At 48.0% G+C, this 17967-nt stretch overlaps 1 protein-coding gene across 1 annotated transcript in view; it reads right to left on the bottom strand.

Annotated features, from left to right (window-relative positions):
- Myo16 (myosin XVI) overlaps window positions 1-17967 on the bottom strand; it is a 378094-nt gene that overhangs the window by 101566 nt on the left and 258561 nt on the right. The window contains exons 24-27 of the mRNA XM_010619995.3: window positions 9589-9664; window positions 6110-6285; window positions 3494-3574; window positions 3105-3310 (exon numbers count right to left, since the gene is read on the bottom strand). Of these exons, the coding sequence (XP_010618297.1) occupies window positions 3105-3310; window positions 3494-3574; window positions 6110-6285; window positions 9589-9664 (539 nt within the window). The remainder of the gene's footprint in view (window positions 1-3104; window positions 3311-3493; window positions 3575-6109; window positions 6286-9588; window positions 9665-17967) is intronic.

Genomic DNA, 17967 nt, shown 5'->3' with positions numbered 1-17967 from the left:
TCTGGTGGTGCAGACTTGTAATCCCAGCATTCTGGGAGGCGGAGGCAGGAAGATCACAAATTAAAGGCCAGAGTGGGCTACACAGTAAGTTAGAGGCCAGCCCCTATCTCAAAGACCCAATGTATTCCTACGCAACACCAAACGCCGCAGCTATTCTCTTCAAATTAGGGGGTGCGGTGTCTCCCATCTCATCTTTAAGCACCTGTTAAGTTTTTAAACGCAAATGTCTTGCTCTCTGTACTGCCCGCGCTGCAGGGTGACCACTGGGAGCCCTGTGAGGGGGACACACCTTCTGTCTTCCAAAGACATCCGCTCAGCCCCACAGGCTGCACGGCTCCAGAAAGGCTCTTATGATGCTTATTTTCTTTCGTTTATCTTTGGATATTTTGTTTATCTTTAGAAATTTACCCAATTATATAATGAGCAAATGCTATTTTCTTCTGCGAAACAAATGTTGAACTTAGACTTCTAGTCATAGTTTAAATATTACCTCCATCGTCCTGAGCCATGTAAGTTAATTTAATAATGTCTGTTTTTTGTTCATTTTCCATTTAGCAGCCTCTTCAAATCAGTGGTTTGCAGTGAACTCGTCAACAAAAGTTTAAAGTACTTTCTAGGCCCATGGCTTATCCTACTAAGACGTACAGTACATTTGTAGCCATAAATGCAAAATTATACACTTGTAACACTGACATTATTTTACATTATTATTTGCATTATTTATCTTAGGACTAAAAGGTACTTTCTGGTTTTCTTTTTGCTCATCCCTTTTACTTTTGGAAAGCCTGCAAACATCACCATTGTCTTTCTCACCAAGATTAACACTAGCTTTCCCTGGGCTCTGGGCTCTGCACCAGCCCAATCACTAATGGATCTTGGTGGCCATCGCTGGACGTGCCTCTCTCTCTGTCTGTAGAACCAGGAGCTCCAAGCTGTGGGCCCAGCCACCGCACCCTGGGGGCCTGTATTAGGACAATGCCCGCTAGTATGTATCTGTAAACCATAATATTCATCCACAGACTTCTTGGCAATGGACTCCTTGCTATGTAGCATCGACTTGGTTAAAATCAGGCTAAGGATTCTGACTAAGTACAAGTGCATGTGAACAGAGGCGCAGCCCGGAAGGCTCGTGTTGTTTTGGGGAGGCTGCAGGAGGCTCCTTCCTTGTGACCATCACACTGGGGGTGCACAGGCCTGCGGAAATGCAACCTCTCTCCGTGTCTACTGCTCACAGCTCATGGTGAACCCCATGCTTTCGTGATGAATGCATCTAAAGAAGTCCGCAGACTTTCCCGCGTGCCAAGTAGTGAATATTTTACTACACTTTGAGCCGTGGCTGCTGTCTTTGTCACCACTCTAGGGAAACGTGGCCACAGGCACTAGGTAAATAAATGCCCACTGCCGCTTTGTCCCGTAAGACCAGCGGGGCTGGGTTGGGCAGAGTCTTATGCGACCCCCTGACCTAAGCCACATGTGGTTCATAGGCAGAAAAGAGGAAACAGCCTCCTCACACACTCCACTCTTAAATAATAAATGTTACACAATCCTTATATGTCATGATTTCAAAAGCCTCCTTTGTTGTTTATTTTTATCCTTTGATTCCACATTCCCGAAAGTCTAGGAGACACGAACGTACAGTGACAGAATGCAGACTGGCGAGGCCAAGGGCCGGAACGGGTGGGATGATCACCTGCAGGAGGAGACCACTTCCTCCTCCTCCCCCTGCTCCTCCTCACCCTCCTTCATCTTCCTTCTAATACTGGGGATTGAACCCTGGGCCCTTCCACTGAGCCATGAGTCCCCAGCCCCTTTCATTTTTTAAATTTTGAGACGGTCTCTCACTAAGAGGCTAATTTTCCCAGGCTGAGCTTTTAATCATATTGCCTCAGCCTCCTACAGTGCTGGACTCACAGGTGCGGCACCACGCCCAGCCCTCCCTTCCTGTCTTTTTTTCTTTTCTTCTTTTAACTTTCCTTTTCATTTCCCCCTTTATTTCTGCCTTTTCTCCCTCCTCCTTTCCTTCCTTGTTTTTAAAATATCTTATTAGTTTATATTTGTGATACATAATGAATACATTCTCTGCAGATAGACAGATACCCCCAAAATGTATACACAGTTTAGAAAAAGAAAACTAGTACAATGTCTTTTTCAACAGACGGTGTTATCCTCTGTCTTAGTTACTCTTCTCTCATTGCTGAGACACAATATCCAACACCCAACGCTAAAGTAGTAAAGATTTATTTGCTCACAGTTTGTAGAGGTTTTAGTCTATAACTGGCGGGCTCCAGGGCAGCTGGCCTGGCAAAGGGGCATCAGTTCATGGTGGCAGAAGACAGCAAAAACTACCAGCTTCTTTTCTAAACAGTGTCTTTCTGCCCCTTTTATCCCATCCAAGCTGCTCGGGGCGGCAGCACTCGCACCCCGAGTCCTAGTGCCCTTGGTCCTAGCACTGCACCGTGAATCAATCCCCGCGTCACATCTAGATCCAGCCACCTCTGAGAAAGCTCCAGCTATGACTTCCTGAGGCCGTGGGGGCGTCCAGACACAGCCGTGACACCCTTGTATGGGGACCCTAGAGGACACAGGGTATGGAAGAAAACCCACTATGAGTGCTGGCCCTCAGAGGAGAAACTGAAAACACACGTGCAGCAACCTCCCGAGGAGAGCTCTCCAAGCGGCCATTCACCGTGCTAAGAAGCGTCCTCTAGCCCGTGGCCACCACTCTGAGCTCTCCCGCAAATGCAGAGGCTGAAGGAAACTTGTATTAGTCTGGCGATGTCTCCGTACATCCAGGATCCAAGTATTCACACCCGCTTTCCTCTCCCTGAGTGTGTACATTTTGGTGGAATATATCTCCATCGACATCTGAGTGTCTACATCACATCGGATCCTGCTACTCCCCCTTACCCCCATCCCATGTGAGTGAATTCAAGGAAACCACACATTTGAAGGACCATGAAAACGCCTTCCAGAACAGTCTTCAGTGAAATTCGGTACCTTTCCCCATAATTTCTGCCAGTGCTTTTCACTGCCACCTCAAAACAGCACTACCAGAGACCGCAAGCGGGCAGCCGTGGGGCTGGAGCTAGGGGACAGGGCGGTACCTGGCAAGGAAGTCGCAGAAGGAGAGGCGCACCGGGAACCCGTGGCGGAAGACCTTCACCAGCTCCAGCACGCCCAGGTACTGCAGCTGCGCGGATACATAGACGTGGTCGAAGGCGTCGGGCAGCTGCGCGCTGTTGGGCTTGATGCAGTGCACGAAGTGGGGCGCGCCCCGCCGCAGCCTGCAGGTGAGCTCTGCCAGGGACCTCTGCGGGGAGACAAGCGGCTCCAGCTGTGTGCTCGCGCGCATGTGGTGTGGACCTCCCCGCCCATGCTGGCTGTTGAAGAGGGGCAGGATTCTATGTAAAGCACCCCTCAGTGGTGCGTGGTAACACACACAGAGCACAGTCCGGGCCCTCCTCGATGGGCTGTGAGACTGAGGGCTGCTCACCCTGAGCTGAGTTGCGGTGGTCCCCGGACAGCCTCGATCCAGTCTTTGAAGAAAGCTAGAAGTTCCTTTCTTTTTCAAGATCTGTAATGGCGGGGAGGGGGAAGAACCTATTTTACTAAATTCCAGTTTAGAAGGAAGACAGCAACTGAAGCCTGAATCTCCAGAAATGACAGTGTGGTTCAGTGCACAGACTTGATTTTTTTCACAAGTCTGGCTGCAAACCGAGTTGGATGAGAACAGAGTAAAAATCAGTGGTTAGATTTGCATTTGACCTTCGGGGGAAATGTGACTTGGTTCTGGTCCAGTTCAGTTTGTGACCAGATCACGGAGAGAATCATATTCAGGGACAGAGGTGCAAGCAAACCCATGGGACAGACTGTAAAAATCAGGACCAAACACTTCTCTGAAACTTGGCAGTTGGCTGAGGCAATGGGAAAACCCCTGAAGTGCCTGGTGCTGGGAGACTCTCAAGTATGGGCTGCCTGTGACAAGACCGGCATGGTCCGCACGCAGCATAACTCGGGAACAGTACAGACCTGACCCCTGGCCCAGCGAGGTCACTGGGGCTCCTGGTGACAGTGCCCCTGTTTACACTCATCACGCAATGTCCCTACTTGGACGAAAGGGTCCTGCTTCATGTGACAAAGATCTGATACCTTTCCATGTCAGATATTGACATTTCTGATAGCTTGTTCCCGCATTACAGTGAGTACTGTGGGTTTGATGGTTTCCTACCCTTTTGTCTCCTCCTTTATTTTTCTGCTCCTTTTTATAACTACTCAAATGGCTTGGTAAGTTACTTGTCTGTGAAAAATGACAATAGACTGTTTTTTTTTTTTCAATGAGTATCCACAGCTCTTAAAAGAAAACAGCTATAGGTACCAAAGATTAAATGGTAATGGAGATTTTAAACATTAGCGGAAGTGAGGCAGATGGTGCAGATGAAAAGGGCAGCGGTAATTCATAAAATTCCGCTGGGGTTCCCAGAAGGTACAGCCATTCACGTGCTGTTAGCGTGGACCGAATGGCGCAGAATTAAGCTAAATGATCTACTGATCTAAAACCATTTCTCTTAAAACAGAAAGATATGAGAAACAATTCCAATTGAGCATCTTATCAATTCGGTGCCACTGCTACCATAATCGGTCCTTTCCATCCACGGAGAGGAACTGTCACACTGAAGCGAGTAATTGCCCGTGAGCAGAGGCTGTGGAATGAGGCCAGGGCCGGCAGGAGCCGCTTTCTGCACACACAGCCCCATCAACCCCACAGGATGGGCAAAAGTCTACTTTCTGTGCCTCAGGGGGATGTGCAGGGATGAGGGCTGTGTGAGAAGAAATAAGGGAATGAGGGATGGCACACTTAGGGGAGAATCATCATAAATAAACCTCCACCCTTGAAACTGAATGCTCCATTTCCCTCTCTGAGGGGAGGGAGGAATGACTGTGAATTATCTCCACCTTCTGCAGTCCTTTAGGGAAATGACTAATGGCATTCAGGCCTCATAATGCTCCATAATTGAGGTTAAAAATCACAGTTTAGAGGTGTGCTGAGATTTCCTGCTCTTGATCTGCAGGATGATTGGGAAAGGAAGTCCAGGAAGTGCATGAGAGCCCCAGGGAGACAGCACATCCAGCAGCGAGAACCCTGGGTCCTTTGGTAAAAATCTCCCTTCTCTGCACAGGGAGGTGGTTGTCTGGTGGCCACCCACCTCAAGAACAAGCACATCCAGGACCCTCTAACTCCAAGACCTGCCGGGCCTTTGCCCACACACTCACACACTCACACCTCTGCCACTTTCTAAAACAGAGCTAATTTTAATTATGCTTTTATTTTAATTGAAAGGCTAAGATATATTCCAGCAACTGCAATTCTAAATTGATTGTCCTGAACACCTCCCAGTTCTAATTCTATAGGTTCGGTTGACATAAGCAAAACAAAAACAAAAAACAAACAAACAAACACACAAAAAAACAAAAACAAAAACTTGAATGCAATCTGCAGTCTGGCACTGGATTCTCAAGAAACCTGAAGACTTCAAGTATATTTCTCTATCGGTTTGAAGCAGCTCTTTCCAGTATTTTTAGTTCTCTTTTAGAAGTGTATTGGTTAGATTATGTGTGTGTTCAAACTTAGGTGGGATAAATATGCTAAAAAGATTAGTACAACATGAAAATTAGCACGAGGTCTACAAAGACACAGTGAAAACATCAAGGCACCTGAAAAATAGGCTCTGTCTATCAAAAAACTAACAATTTATTGAGCAGAAACCCAAACCTCAGACATGATTAATATCACCAGGCTTAGGCATCTAATGTCCTCTAAGCCTTTGGTCCCGAAGTTTCTCTCCATTCATCAAGAAGACAGTCACCAAGATGCAACACAGACGGGATGTCACACAGAGCCGGACTGAGCACAAAGCTGGCACTGTCTGCTGCATCCCCTCTGAAGAGTTCCTCTCCTGTCCCCTCTGCTGGACCCCGAAGAGGGGAGGACATCTCTTTAATTCTTTTAGAATATTATTTCAGTTAGTATTCAAAATTGCACTTTAAAAAGAAAAACAAAGTATACGAGCAAACAAACAGAGGGGAAGAAGAGCATCACCAAAGCACCTACCTTACTCAGCTCTGTGTAATTCTTGTTTTCCCGGGTGACTGGCAAAGCTGCTGCTTTCTTGCTGAGCAAGGCCGATTTATGTCCTCGAAATTTACAGGAAGGAGAGGAAGAGATCAGAGATCCCGTCTGTGACAGTTTAGACTGGAACAAATGATTGACCACGACGTTGTCACTAGCTAGGAAAGAAGAGATGAATGTCACACGCGGCACGAACACCATTATGTACTTGAATATTAAATGCACTCCTCTTAGAAGTGCTTCAGCCCCTAAACAGCCCCTGGACAGAAGATGTAATTGGCACTGCAGCCAGCAGCGGGTTCCTTCCCGCGAGCCTATTTATTTCCTCCACTCTTCACACAGCTTGACAGAGTCTGACCTTCACTTGCCCTTGGCCAGCAGTCCTGACCTCAGGTTCTCCCCTGAGCTCTGGCCTTTGGTCCCCTGGCAGGAGGCACTGGATCTTCCTGCTCAGACATAACAGGCTTTTGTGCACTGGCTCAGTCGTGAAGACGTAAGGTTTTTGTTGGCAACTTCTCGTTCCAGGAAATCACCACCCAAGACCGCAATCTTCAGAATCCAGCCTGTTTCAGAGTGGTGAGCACTCGGGCGGCCCTGCCACTCTGGCTGCTCTAGGTGCTAGGACAAAGAGGGGAGAAACTGTCCCTTTTATGACCCAGGCAAGCCACACAGGTAAAGCAAGCTTTCAGATACTAGGTTATGTAAATCTATCGATTCTGGGCTGACCACTTTCCTGACCTCTTAGGGTGAAACCAGGAATGGCTGAATGGATCCTGGATTACAAATTTGAGAAGCGCAGTGAAAACAAATCTAGGGACAGTGTACAAAACAACTGGCCTTTAATTTTAAAAAAAATTGGTGTAATGAAAACCAAAGAAAAGCTGAGGAACTGTACAAAATTAAAGAAATTCATAAGGAAATGGAAACTGCAATAAATGACCGACTTGGTGGAAACCACTGTAAAAGTCCTCTGCACTAATTTATAACTACTTTTACATTTGAAGCCACTCTGAAATAAACAGCTAAACAACAAGCATATCACACAGCCCATTTAAATGAACACAGTTAAATACTAATCCCATTATCTCGAATAAGTTGGTATATAAATGAGCTCCCAGGTACGTATTGCAATGTATTATTCTTCTGAGGGAATGAAACCAAAAGCTCTAGACAGACATAAATCGGGACTGAAATGTACAGCTGGCCCGGCTCCATGCCTTCTGTGAGGCACAAGTCACGCTGCATGCAGAGGGAGCTGGACACGGAGCGGCCACATCAGGATGGACAGCGGGGAGCAGGGCCCCTGCAGCATGGAAAGGGGAAGCCTGCATCCTTTTGCCTGGACCCTGGCTGGGGAGTCCTGGTGAAGGGGCAGTGTCAGCCTTTCCCGTCCCGCGGTGTCGCACTGCAGTGGGCGGTGTCCCTTACTGACACCTTCGGGCACCACACAGGGAACCTTGCCACCGTGCCATGGGATGTGCTAACTTCGGTGTCCACAGGTTACAACCAAGCAGGACAGCAGGCCCTAAATTCCCCTGTTCTCGTGGGCGGATGTGTATCCTACACTTGGGCTCTTTCTCTTCTTTCCAGGTCAAGTCCTCTTTACTCTCAGGCCCAAATGGGTGCACTGCCTGCAGGTCCTGTACCTCAGACACCTGACATCCCCGGGCAGCAAGTCTCCTGGACACAGTCCTGCTGGAGGGACCCAGCACGTCCCTGCGTCCTCCTCAGCCCTGAGCTTCTGGGAGATCAGGAGCCCGAATTGCAAAACATAAGCCAAGTGCTTAGAAACAGATGTTCTTATTATTTATCAGTGCCACTGCTTGTGGTAACTTTCTGGGGCATCAGAATAGACCACAGATGCACAAGACACCATCATGACCCAGCATGTTTTGCCTGAAGAGTAGAATGGAGCCGGAGCTCCAGCCCATGGGCTGCGACAGCTGTGGTATGTGACTGTGAAGGAGGCTACCCTAGAACACAGCTGTGTCCACTCGTGTTAGACAGAGACGGTTTCACATTATAACAGCAGAGGGATTCCTTGTAAATAGGACAAAGGCTAAAGCATTATTCTCTGCCCTCTAGGAGCAAATTTTTGTCACCACCTGTATAAACACATAAAGGGCAAGAGGCCCTGAGTTCAAATCTCCAGCACTGCAAAACAAAGAAACAAATGAACAACAACAAAAACCCCAGCAAAAATAAATACATATAAAAGCACATTGTAGGTCATGTTGTTTTGTTTAGAATAAAACAATAATCAGGTGTGTTTTCTCCTGTTTTCCAGTTAGTCTAAATGCACACAAAAATTCGCTTTCAAGTTGAGGCACTCTCATAAGCAGGGTCACAATGCCCTGGTCCTCATATGCTCATTCTGAATACACTGCTGCACATACTCGAAATACAAACCTAAAGAAGTGCCCATGCTCGATCTTCATAAAAGATAAGTCTCAAAAAGAGGGTGCGTGAAAGACCCAAAGTGAAAGACCCACAAACTGGGAGGGAGATATTTTTCCAATGCCAATAAATAGGAGCCATTATCTGAGCTCTTTATTTTTTCACACCGACCCCCATGCACACTGTCCTGGTCTCAGTTTCGAGGAGTCACGAGCACTGAGACTTCTGCGGGGCAAGCAGCGCATGCCTGTGAATAGCCATGCAGAGCCACGAGCTGCGGTCCGAGGCCAGAGCGTTTGTCTCAGCTCAGAGGAGCCGTGGCTCCACTTCCGGCTACGGTGCTCCTGCTTCTGGCCAAGGAGAAAGGGCCCGGTGCACCTGGACCAGCGTGCAGCACCAAAGGCTACATTCTCTGTTCCTCACAGAGCTTGCTGTGACCTGTGGCTGCAGAGCTGCTATTAACAAAATAATTGCTGCAAGAGGCAGAATTTGATGTGTGTGTACATACATTTATAGTGTACAGTTTCACACACAGTAGAGAGTTATAGTCTCTCTGTATATAAGGTATTATTCCCCACTAAGTAGTAGCTGTGAAATCTATACACATATGTAAGTATGCACACATATACATTCATTTTAGTGGGCATTAATGCTTTATAACAAAAGTGCAGAAGAATAAAATACTGTCCCTAGCTGTGCACCAGAATCATCTTAAGTAATGAAATTCACCCTTCTGTGGCCTAAATAACTTTAGAAACCATATTCATCTTCATTAGTCTTCAGAGAAAAGCTTTTTTATATTCATACCACTAAAGTAGTAAAGGTGTTTTACATTCCTATCTGCTAAAAGCTTAGTTAAATTATGGCTTCTTCTGGACTCCAAATTAAATTGTAATGAATGTATGGTGTGGCAAGACCCATTCTCTATTATTCTGGGCATCAGAATGTAAAAGATATTTCAATTATTCTTCAGCTGGAGGCATATTTTATAGGAAAATATTCAGAGGTAGAGAAATAAAAATGGATGGCATTTAAACCAGGATAGGGGGGAAAAGTCAACTTACTTTTCATTACAAATAGAAGATTCTGTGAAAGGGAGTCTTTATTTTTTTCAATTGCTCCAGCAATTTCATACATTACCTATAATAAGAGAAAACAGCATGATTACTAAGGATGAATCAGCACTGTGAAGACACATCCCTCACAGAGTACCTCATGTCCGCTGAGATTTCAGTGACTCATGCAGTGGGGTGGGTGCTGGAGTCCCGGCCCCTCAGTGAGCTCGAGTTCTGCCCCAGACAAGGGCTCCTTCTTGGTCTATTTCCTGCCCTGCTCGAAAGAACAGGTAGTGGTGGCTCAAGGTGCACAGAGACCCCTTTATCTTGTGGTCCCCAACTCACTCAGGAAACCACAGACCCTTGGGTGCAAAGTGGGAACTCCCATGGAGAACCCAGGGGGTCTGAATATGAGGGTCCACGCAGGTCCATGGACAGCCAGTTGACCAAAGTCTTTGGCACGAAGACATGGGAAACAGCGAAACTGGATCACCCAGGGCACAGTACACTTGAGCACACTCACTCCTGAAGTGACTCCACTTTGTGGCGGGTGTGCTGTGTGGGCGGGGACGGGAACTCTGGGGACAGACGGTCCTGGCCTCTCTCTGTCTGCAAAGGTTTTCTGTCCCAACATCCACTCCTTGCAGACATCTTGGGCACCGCACCCCAGGCAGGGTCACAGACGGCTGTCACTAGTCCTCGGTGGGCCAGCTGACCAGTGACACCAACCCCACCACCACCCTGGAGAGGAAGCTAGGAGGGAGCCTGTGGGGTGAGACCTGATCACTGGGTGACCAGAGGGCTGGGAGGGTACAGAAGAGGGACCGGGCAGACAGGTGAGCATCACAGGACAGCGCACCTTCCCTAGCTGGGCTTCAACACCAACAGCTCCCCCAGAACTAGGGAAGCATTCTCCACAAGGGCGAGCCTACCCTCCGGGGCCTTTGCAGGGTCTGGAGACGCTCTTGCATGACCCTGGGGGACTGTGGACAGAGCTGTCTCAGAACACCCCTCAGCACCCCACACAGCGCTGCTGTGGGGAATTATTCAGCTCCAAACGTCACAGTGTTGGGAGGAGAAGGCTCTCTGTGCCTCCATGTCAGGGACCACAGTGCCAGGGACACCTGCAGGACAGGCCAACACTCCTTCATGAGCCTCTCTGGTCAGCTTTTTAATGTCCCAGAGTGTCATTCTTAGCTGATAAAATGGGCGTAAGATGAGAGCCCTGTTTGGTGTGATGTCACACACACGAAAGCTCTCTGCAGACAGAAGGAAAACTGCATGTCAGGTGTTCCACGTGGGGTCCCACAGTCCATTCCACTCCTACCCGCCACGGGCTTTGGGGTCAGCCCCGCCACCTCACTTCTGGAAAATCAAGAGGAGGTGAGCAGAGCTCTGCTGACTGCTTTGTCGTCTGTCAGGGGTAACCGTCCACCCCAGCGAGGACCAGGTCTTAGTCTTTGGTGTCGCTCCTCAAACGGCCTCTTAACACACTATGGAGAGAGCCGGCTGCCAAAGACCTTGTCCAATGGCTCTGACCACTTCCGCCCAGGAGTCCCCACGGCGGTGGTGCAGACGCCCAGAGGGGCCCTAACTCAGGACACCCCAGCTCCGTTCCCGTGGGGTCTCTTCCTCTCTGCTCCTCTCAGCTCCTTGGGATCTCTGAGATCATCGCCCCATCCTGACCCTTCAGGCCCCAGCAGCACCTGAGCTGCCTGGCGTGCGAGCATCCCGGGGCACCGACACGCCCCGTCAGAGCCCAGCAGGCAGGCTGGCATCTGCTGCCAGTTCCGCTGAGGTCCTGTGCCTGGCTGTCAAGCCTTCCCCACACGCCTCCCATGACGCTGCGCTGTAACACCCCAGGGCTGGGAAATGTGTCCCCTTGTAAGCTTCCAGCCTCAGAGCTGCTTGTTCTTAGACAAACATATGTCTTACTTTAAGAAAAAAACAAGAGTTTCACCTGAAAACTTGAGTCCTTCCTTCTCAGACCACTCTGGCTGTTCACTAATGCACATTCCCCCGGTAGGAATCTGGGTGCCACCCAGGGGAGTCCCCACTCACCTCTCCCATTCCCACCTGGCCTGTTCTCCACCTGAACACTGGTAAAAACCACCTAGGATTATTTTGGTGAAACAGATGAGGCATCTTGTTGTTTTATGGCCAGACACAGCACGCCGTGTATTTTTTACCTTGAAATGATGCTATGGGTCCCTCCTTATCACAACAGCGCAGGCTCTGGCAATCTCTAATGCGTCTTTACCTAACTAGAGGCAAAGCTGAGGGTCTCCCACTCCAGCTGAAGTTCAAATACACCTGGTGGAGACTTCAACTGCTAAACTGCCTAGAAACATATTTAAGGCACACAGACAAATGCAAACATTTAGCGAGGGCAGTTTGGTGTTTGTAGGATGCCTGCTTTAGCAAATTTATTTTATTGCTGGGGTATTGTCCTATGAACGAACCATGAGGCAGGTGAGCTTGAGGACCAGTGACACCAGGTACACTGTGCTGAGAGCCCTTCGTGTGCCATACTACGTTCTCTCGGGCCCACTAACTCGGAGCCTCCGATCTGCTCGTAAGATATGGATGGCAGCACGTGACTGACAGCCCAGGCAAACACGAGGCTGTACCCAAGTAGGCCACTGCCATTATTAACAGAGTAATGCAAATGATGGGGAGTGTATTGTACAAGGTTGGCATCAGTAGATTCCTAACATGCAGCTTCCAATACAATTTTTGTTCCAAATCTGAAATTGCCAATTTTTTCCAGTACATCTGACAGGAAAAATGAGCCACAAGCCCCTTCTCTGCACCGCAGGACACAGCAGCACACCATCATCGCAGTGGTCCTGGTTTCTTGGCCCTTTCAGTGGACAGAGTTGAGAAATATTCATACACCTGCACGCACACACCGGTGTACAACCCTGCCATGCATACTTTCATTGTTTTCTTAAAGATAAAACACAAATGGGTTCCAAATTTGACCTTTTAACCATGGTAGCTTCCTCAAGCAGGCAGTATGCTACTGGCCTTGCTGAATGAAGGCCATTTAAAAACCCAAACAAATGATGCCAAGTCACCCCTGGGAACACATATGTCAGTAACACATTCTTATCACCTTTACGTATTTCAAATTAGACTTTCAATCTGGAGATCACTTTAGATTCACCTGAAGCTGCAAGAAACTATACAGAGAGACCATGTGTTACCTGAACGACTCCCTTCAATGCCAACATCTTACAAAATAATCACAGCGAGGATACTGACCAGTGTGGGAAAAATCAAGAATTATTAACATCAGCAGATGGACCCTGCTTGCTGCCCATCTGGGGACGCATCCATGCTTCCCAAAACTGTTGAGCCTGTTTGCCTGGCTCTGTTTCTGGGTCCTCCCTTCTGCATTCGCCTCTGACCTACTGCTCTACACAGACTTGACGGCTGTAACCCTGCAACACGAGGTGAAGTCCGCAGCCTAATTCCTTCCGCCATATCCCTTATCAGAACCTGTCTGGCCATTTTAGCATCTTTTCCTACCGCATATGTTTTAGAACAGTACTGCCGATCCTTTACACATATAACACATCTTGCTGTGATTTTGATAAGCAGGATTGCCTTAAATCTGTATGTCATTTTGGGGAGCAGAGACTATTGCTGTGATTATTACTAAGTCAGTGATTCGCTGTGTTGTCTCCTCGTCCATAAACATTCCATAGTGCTCCTTCTCTGAGGTATCTTTCATCAGAATGCTGTGGTTTTCAGCACACACCTTCTCTACATGTCTTGTTAGGTTTACACCTAAGTACTGCATCATTTATGTGCGACTGCAAATGTTACTGTATTTTAAGTTTCAGTGTCCTTTGCTAATATGCAGAAATGCAGTGGATTTATGTTCACTTTGTATCTTGTGACTGCTGAATTCACTGATCACTTCTGCAAGTTTCTCTCTTTTTGGTAGGTTCCTTGGGGTCTTGCAAATGGACATTTATGCTCCATATAGACAGGCGCAGGTGCATTCTTCCCTTTCCAGTCTGTCTGCCTCTCCTTTCCTCTCTCGCCTCAGTATGCTGGTGGGAACTCTGCCACTGTGCTGGCTGAGGGTGGAGCAGACACCGTACTTTACTTTTGACCACAGGAATTAAACACTCAGCTTTCAACACTAAACCCAGTGTTGCCGGTAGGACCACCATAGATGTCCTTCATCAGGTCGAGACTGTCTAGTTCTTAGAGGTTTTGTACAAGTGGATATGAAGTATTTTTTATCAAGTGCTTTTCCTGCATCAATGAATAGAATGATGTGGATTTTCTTCTTTAGGGTGTTAATACTGACAGATTACCTTGACTGACTTTGAAATACTGAGTCGGCTTTGCTCTCTGGAAAAAACTCCAATTGGCCCGAGCGGGTAGCTCTTTTCATAGATTGCTGAATTCTCCAGATTCATGAGGGATTTTCATTCTTGGTTCTTTTGAATGCATGTGTGTGAGTGTGTGTGTGTGTGTGTGTGTGTGTGTGTTACAGATTTTGGTTTTGCTATCAATAATCCTAACTTTATTTAACAAGTTAAGCAGTGCTCTCACTTCTGTTTTCTGGATAAGACCGTGTCAAGTTGCCATTAATTTTCCTCAAGACATTTGGTAGAATCCATCAGTGAAACCATCTGCAATAGGGAGCTTCACTTTGTGGAGCTTTTAAATTACAAACTCACTTCCCCTGACAGGTCCGTTTAAACTACACGTTGGGTGAACTGGAGGAGCTTGTGTTTTTTTGAGGAACTGGTCCATTTCATCTAAATATTTGGGCTCGTATGAATTACTAGTAGTGTTCTCTGGGTCTTGCTGACGTCTATAAATCCACTTCCCATTTTAGTTCCAATATTGGTACTTAGGTCTTTTCTCTTTTGATCCCGTCAGTTTTACCAGAGGTTTATCATTTTTATTGATATTTTCAAAGAGCCGGGTCTTTGCTTCATTTATGTCTTCCTTTTTCCTTCAATTCCATTGATTTCTGTTTTTCTCACTGTCTCATACTTGCTGCCCTTGATCTTGTTTCCTGCAGTGGAAGCTTATTCATTTCCAACTTTCTCTGTTTCCTTATTTTTTTTCTAATGTGCCTGTCAATGGCATCTCACAAATTTCATGTGCTGTACTTTCATTTTTATCTCATTGGAGATTATATATATATATATATTTCTCATAAGACTTCCTCCACCCATGAAATTTTTGAAACAGTTCTTTGTAGCTTCTAAGCATTTGGAGATTTTCCTGTTATCATTTTTCTTGCTGAGACTGACTCCGCCACTGCAGGCCAACTTACTCCTGATCATCTCAGTTCTTTGAATCTGTTCCATTTCACAGTTCACTACACCCCACCTTGATACACATTCCCTGACCCCTTACATTGGGACTCTGCCTCTGTGGGCTCACACATTCTGTAAATACTGAGGAGATGCTGTTGGCTGATGGTGTTGCATGCTTCTGAGGACTTGAGGGTTTTCTGTGCAGGGTTCTGGTGTGTGGAGAGGAGGCTGCTGGTTTCTGCTGGTCCTGCAGTTGTGGGGTTCCCATGCTACTCAGCTGGACCATCGCCACCAGGATTAGAAGTCTGGCGCCTACCAAGCCCCTCCAACAGGCAGGCAGTGTGGGTTCTCCACTGCCAGTGGGGAGTGCTGGGTGGGGTCAGTACTTCTGTGCTCCCTGCCACAGAGAGCTGTCACCCTGGTGATGATACTGTCCCCTCCCAGCTGGGCTCCTCTGACCCGGCCAGGAGGCTGGGAGGGGTTGTACAACACAAAGCCGGAAGCTCAACACGAGCTGAAACCAGAAATTAACTGAGCATTTCAAAACTAACACACTAAAAGAAAACCAGGATTTTAGTGAAACTAAAAAATTGTTCCTTTAAAATGTTATATAACAAAATCTGTTCATTTCAAAATTGTACATGCTAAAAGAAACCTATGATTTTAATAAGTGAAACTAGAAAACTTTTAAAAAATGTATAACAAAATCTGTTCATTTCAAAATCATATGTGTACTAAAAAAAAGCTATGATTTTGTGTGTAAAAAAAATTTTTGTTCTTTGAAAAAAATTTTTATAACAAATGAGATGGCCATAGCTTTCAATAATTATAACTTGGAGTAAAATAACCACGTTTTATTTTTGTCTCAAAGGAATCGAAGACCTCTGTGTAAGGGAGGCTCTCCAGGGAAATAATGGAATCAATAGCGTGACACGTTAGCTGGGCACCGGGAGGAACCGGCCCGCACAGCAGCAAGTGGACACCAAGGCAGCACAGCTGGGAGGCCCAGGGAGACGGTGCTGAAGGTCTGGGGTCCTGGGGGTCTTGGAGCAGGGAGCAGGGCAGAGGGGCCCAGCTTTTGTCGTCATGCTCTGTGCTGTTCCCGGCCCCGGAGATGGTGAGGGACCCACTGAGCAGGAGCGGGGAGGGTCTGCCTCTGTGGGCCACCAAGTTCAATCCCGGTCTCTTCCAGAAAGTCTCAGGCTGCCCTGAGACGTGCTGGCCTTGTCCTGCTTCACAAGCTTAAACATCACACAGTTTCTCTTGGGAGAAACTCAAAGCATAAATAAAACGAGCGAAATTAGTGAAAGCTGGAAACAGGGAGATGATAGTGTTTGCAGACAAGGGGGACCGAGGGGCGGAGGGGACAAAGACAGGAGTAAGCTGTGTCACCCCCCCCCACAGTGCATGCATCATCCCTGCTGCCCAGGGACCAAATGGCACGCTTAATGACTTAATTGCTCTGCCTGTACAAGAGGTGCAACGTATCGCTGATCTGGGAAGAATCAGTTCCACTGACCACTCCCTCTCGACCTCCCTCCGTCCAGCCGTGTCCACCCAAACTTTCCTCCATCACAGGAGCACAGCCTATCTGAGAGAAAGACGGGAATGGAAAACCAGGCTCCTGACAGGCAAACGTTCCTTGTGCCTCCCAGGGGCCAGAGAGCTCAGGGCCCTGGACTGGGGTCATCTATACAAGAAGAGCCCTGCCTGTGTGAGCCACCACCAGGGCTCCTGAGTCTGTGGTGTCACCTCTGGGCTTTTATTTATTTATTTTTAATTTTTATTTTCTGGCAGTTCATGATTTGGGAGCTAAAAGAAGCACAAACGAACAGCAGGACACAGAGCCAGGCCGGGGCCCTGTCCCCACCGTCCTACCCCACAGGTCTCCAGCCTCGTTACGTTCAGGCCTGGAAGACAGGCGGGCCTCGAGCAGCTGTGACCGCATCCTCACACGTACGACGGGGTGCAACAGGGAAACTCGTGGTCTGGACCCAGTGCACACGTGCCAGGACGGGGCTCAGGCCCGCTGTCAGCAGGACACTGGGGTCCAGAGCAGAGCAGCACTGTCTCTCAGCACCCGCCTTCTGGACTGCAGCAAGGGCAGAGAGGGGAAGGCTCTGCCGCCCAGCGGGCACAGCAGGGTGTGAGGTCCCTGGGCACCCGCTCTGTGGCCCTCACTCCCTGAGTTTCTCAGAAGGAGGCCTCGGACTCCTCGTGGTTACTGGAATAAATGCAAATCCGTCCACTCGCCCAGTGTCTCCCTGCTCCCCGCGGGACAGGAGCAGCAACCCGCATTTAGAATGGGCACTGGGGAGGGGTCAAGGCCGCAGCAGGAGGATTCAGGCTGAGGGAAGGAAGGAAATGAGGCCTCAGTCCTGGGAGAGGCTGACGACCAGGCTCAGGGCCGGGACCAGGGGAGGTCACCCCTTCGCCGCCAACCTTCAGGCCCCTTCTGCAGCCACGCCGTGGTCCTTAGAGAAGGGCGGCTGTCAGCGCCCCAGCGCCTTTCTTCTCTTCAGCTGCTGTTGAGACCAGGTTCTGGCGCTGAGCACCGGCTCGGAGGACAGCACAGGCAGGAGGGACTGTGCTTGCTAGGCTTCCAGGCTGTCTCACGACGGCTCCTGTCAAAGTTATCAAAACTTAGCTCCCACTGGACCAGGGGGATTACAAAGACTGAATTTGTGGGAAGAAAATCAAGGAAAACAGCCGAGTACAATGTTATAATACGTCTATATTTATAAAAATTAAATAATTGAATGCTAGCTTTAAATTCTTTCTCCAAAGAAATCTTGAATTTACGTATCTACTTAGCTGTGAAGTGTGATTTTGGCTTGTGCGGTGGTGCACATATGTAATCCCAGCACTATGGGAGGCCGAGACAGGAGGATCGCAAGTTCAAGCTCTGTCTGGACAACTTAGTGACTCAGCAAGACAAGGCTGTGTCTCCAAGCAGCAAGCACATAGAAGGACTGGGGACGTAGTTGCACACAAAAGGCTGGGTGAATCCCCAGTACCACCCCCCCCCCAAAAATAAGTCTTTTGTTTATGCTGCACTTTTAAGAGGTGAATTCTTTCACATGCATTATGCATT

The sequence above is a fragment of the Fukomys damarensis genome, unplaced genomic scaffold (genome assembly GCF_012274545.1).
Source record: "Fukomys damarensis isolate Sample0158 unplaced genomic scaffold, DMR_v1.0_HiC HiC_scaffold_6, whole genome shotgun sequence".
NCBI lineage: Eukaryota > Metazoa > Chordata > Mammalia > Rodentia > Bathyergidae > Fukomys > Fukomys damarensis.
Note: the sequence above shows the minus strand (reverse complement) of the source record. Positions and strands in the feature narration are given on the sequence as shown.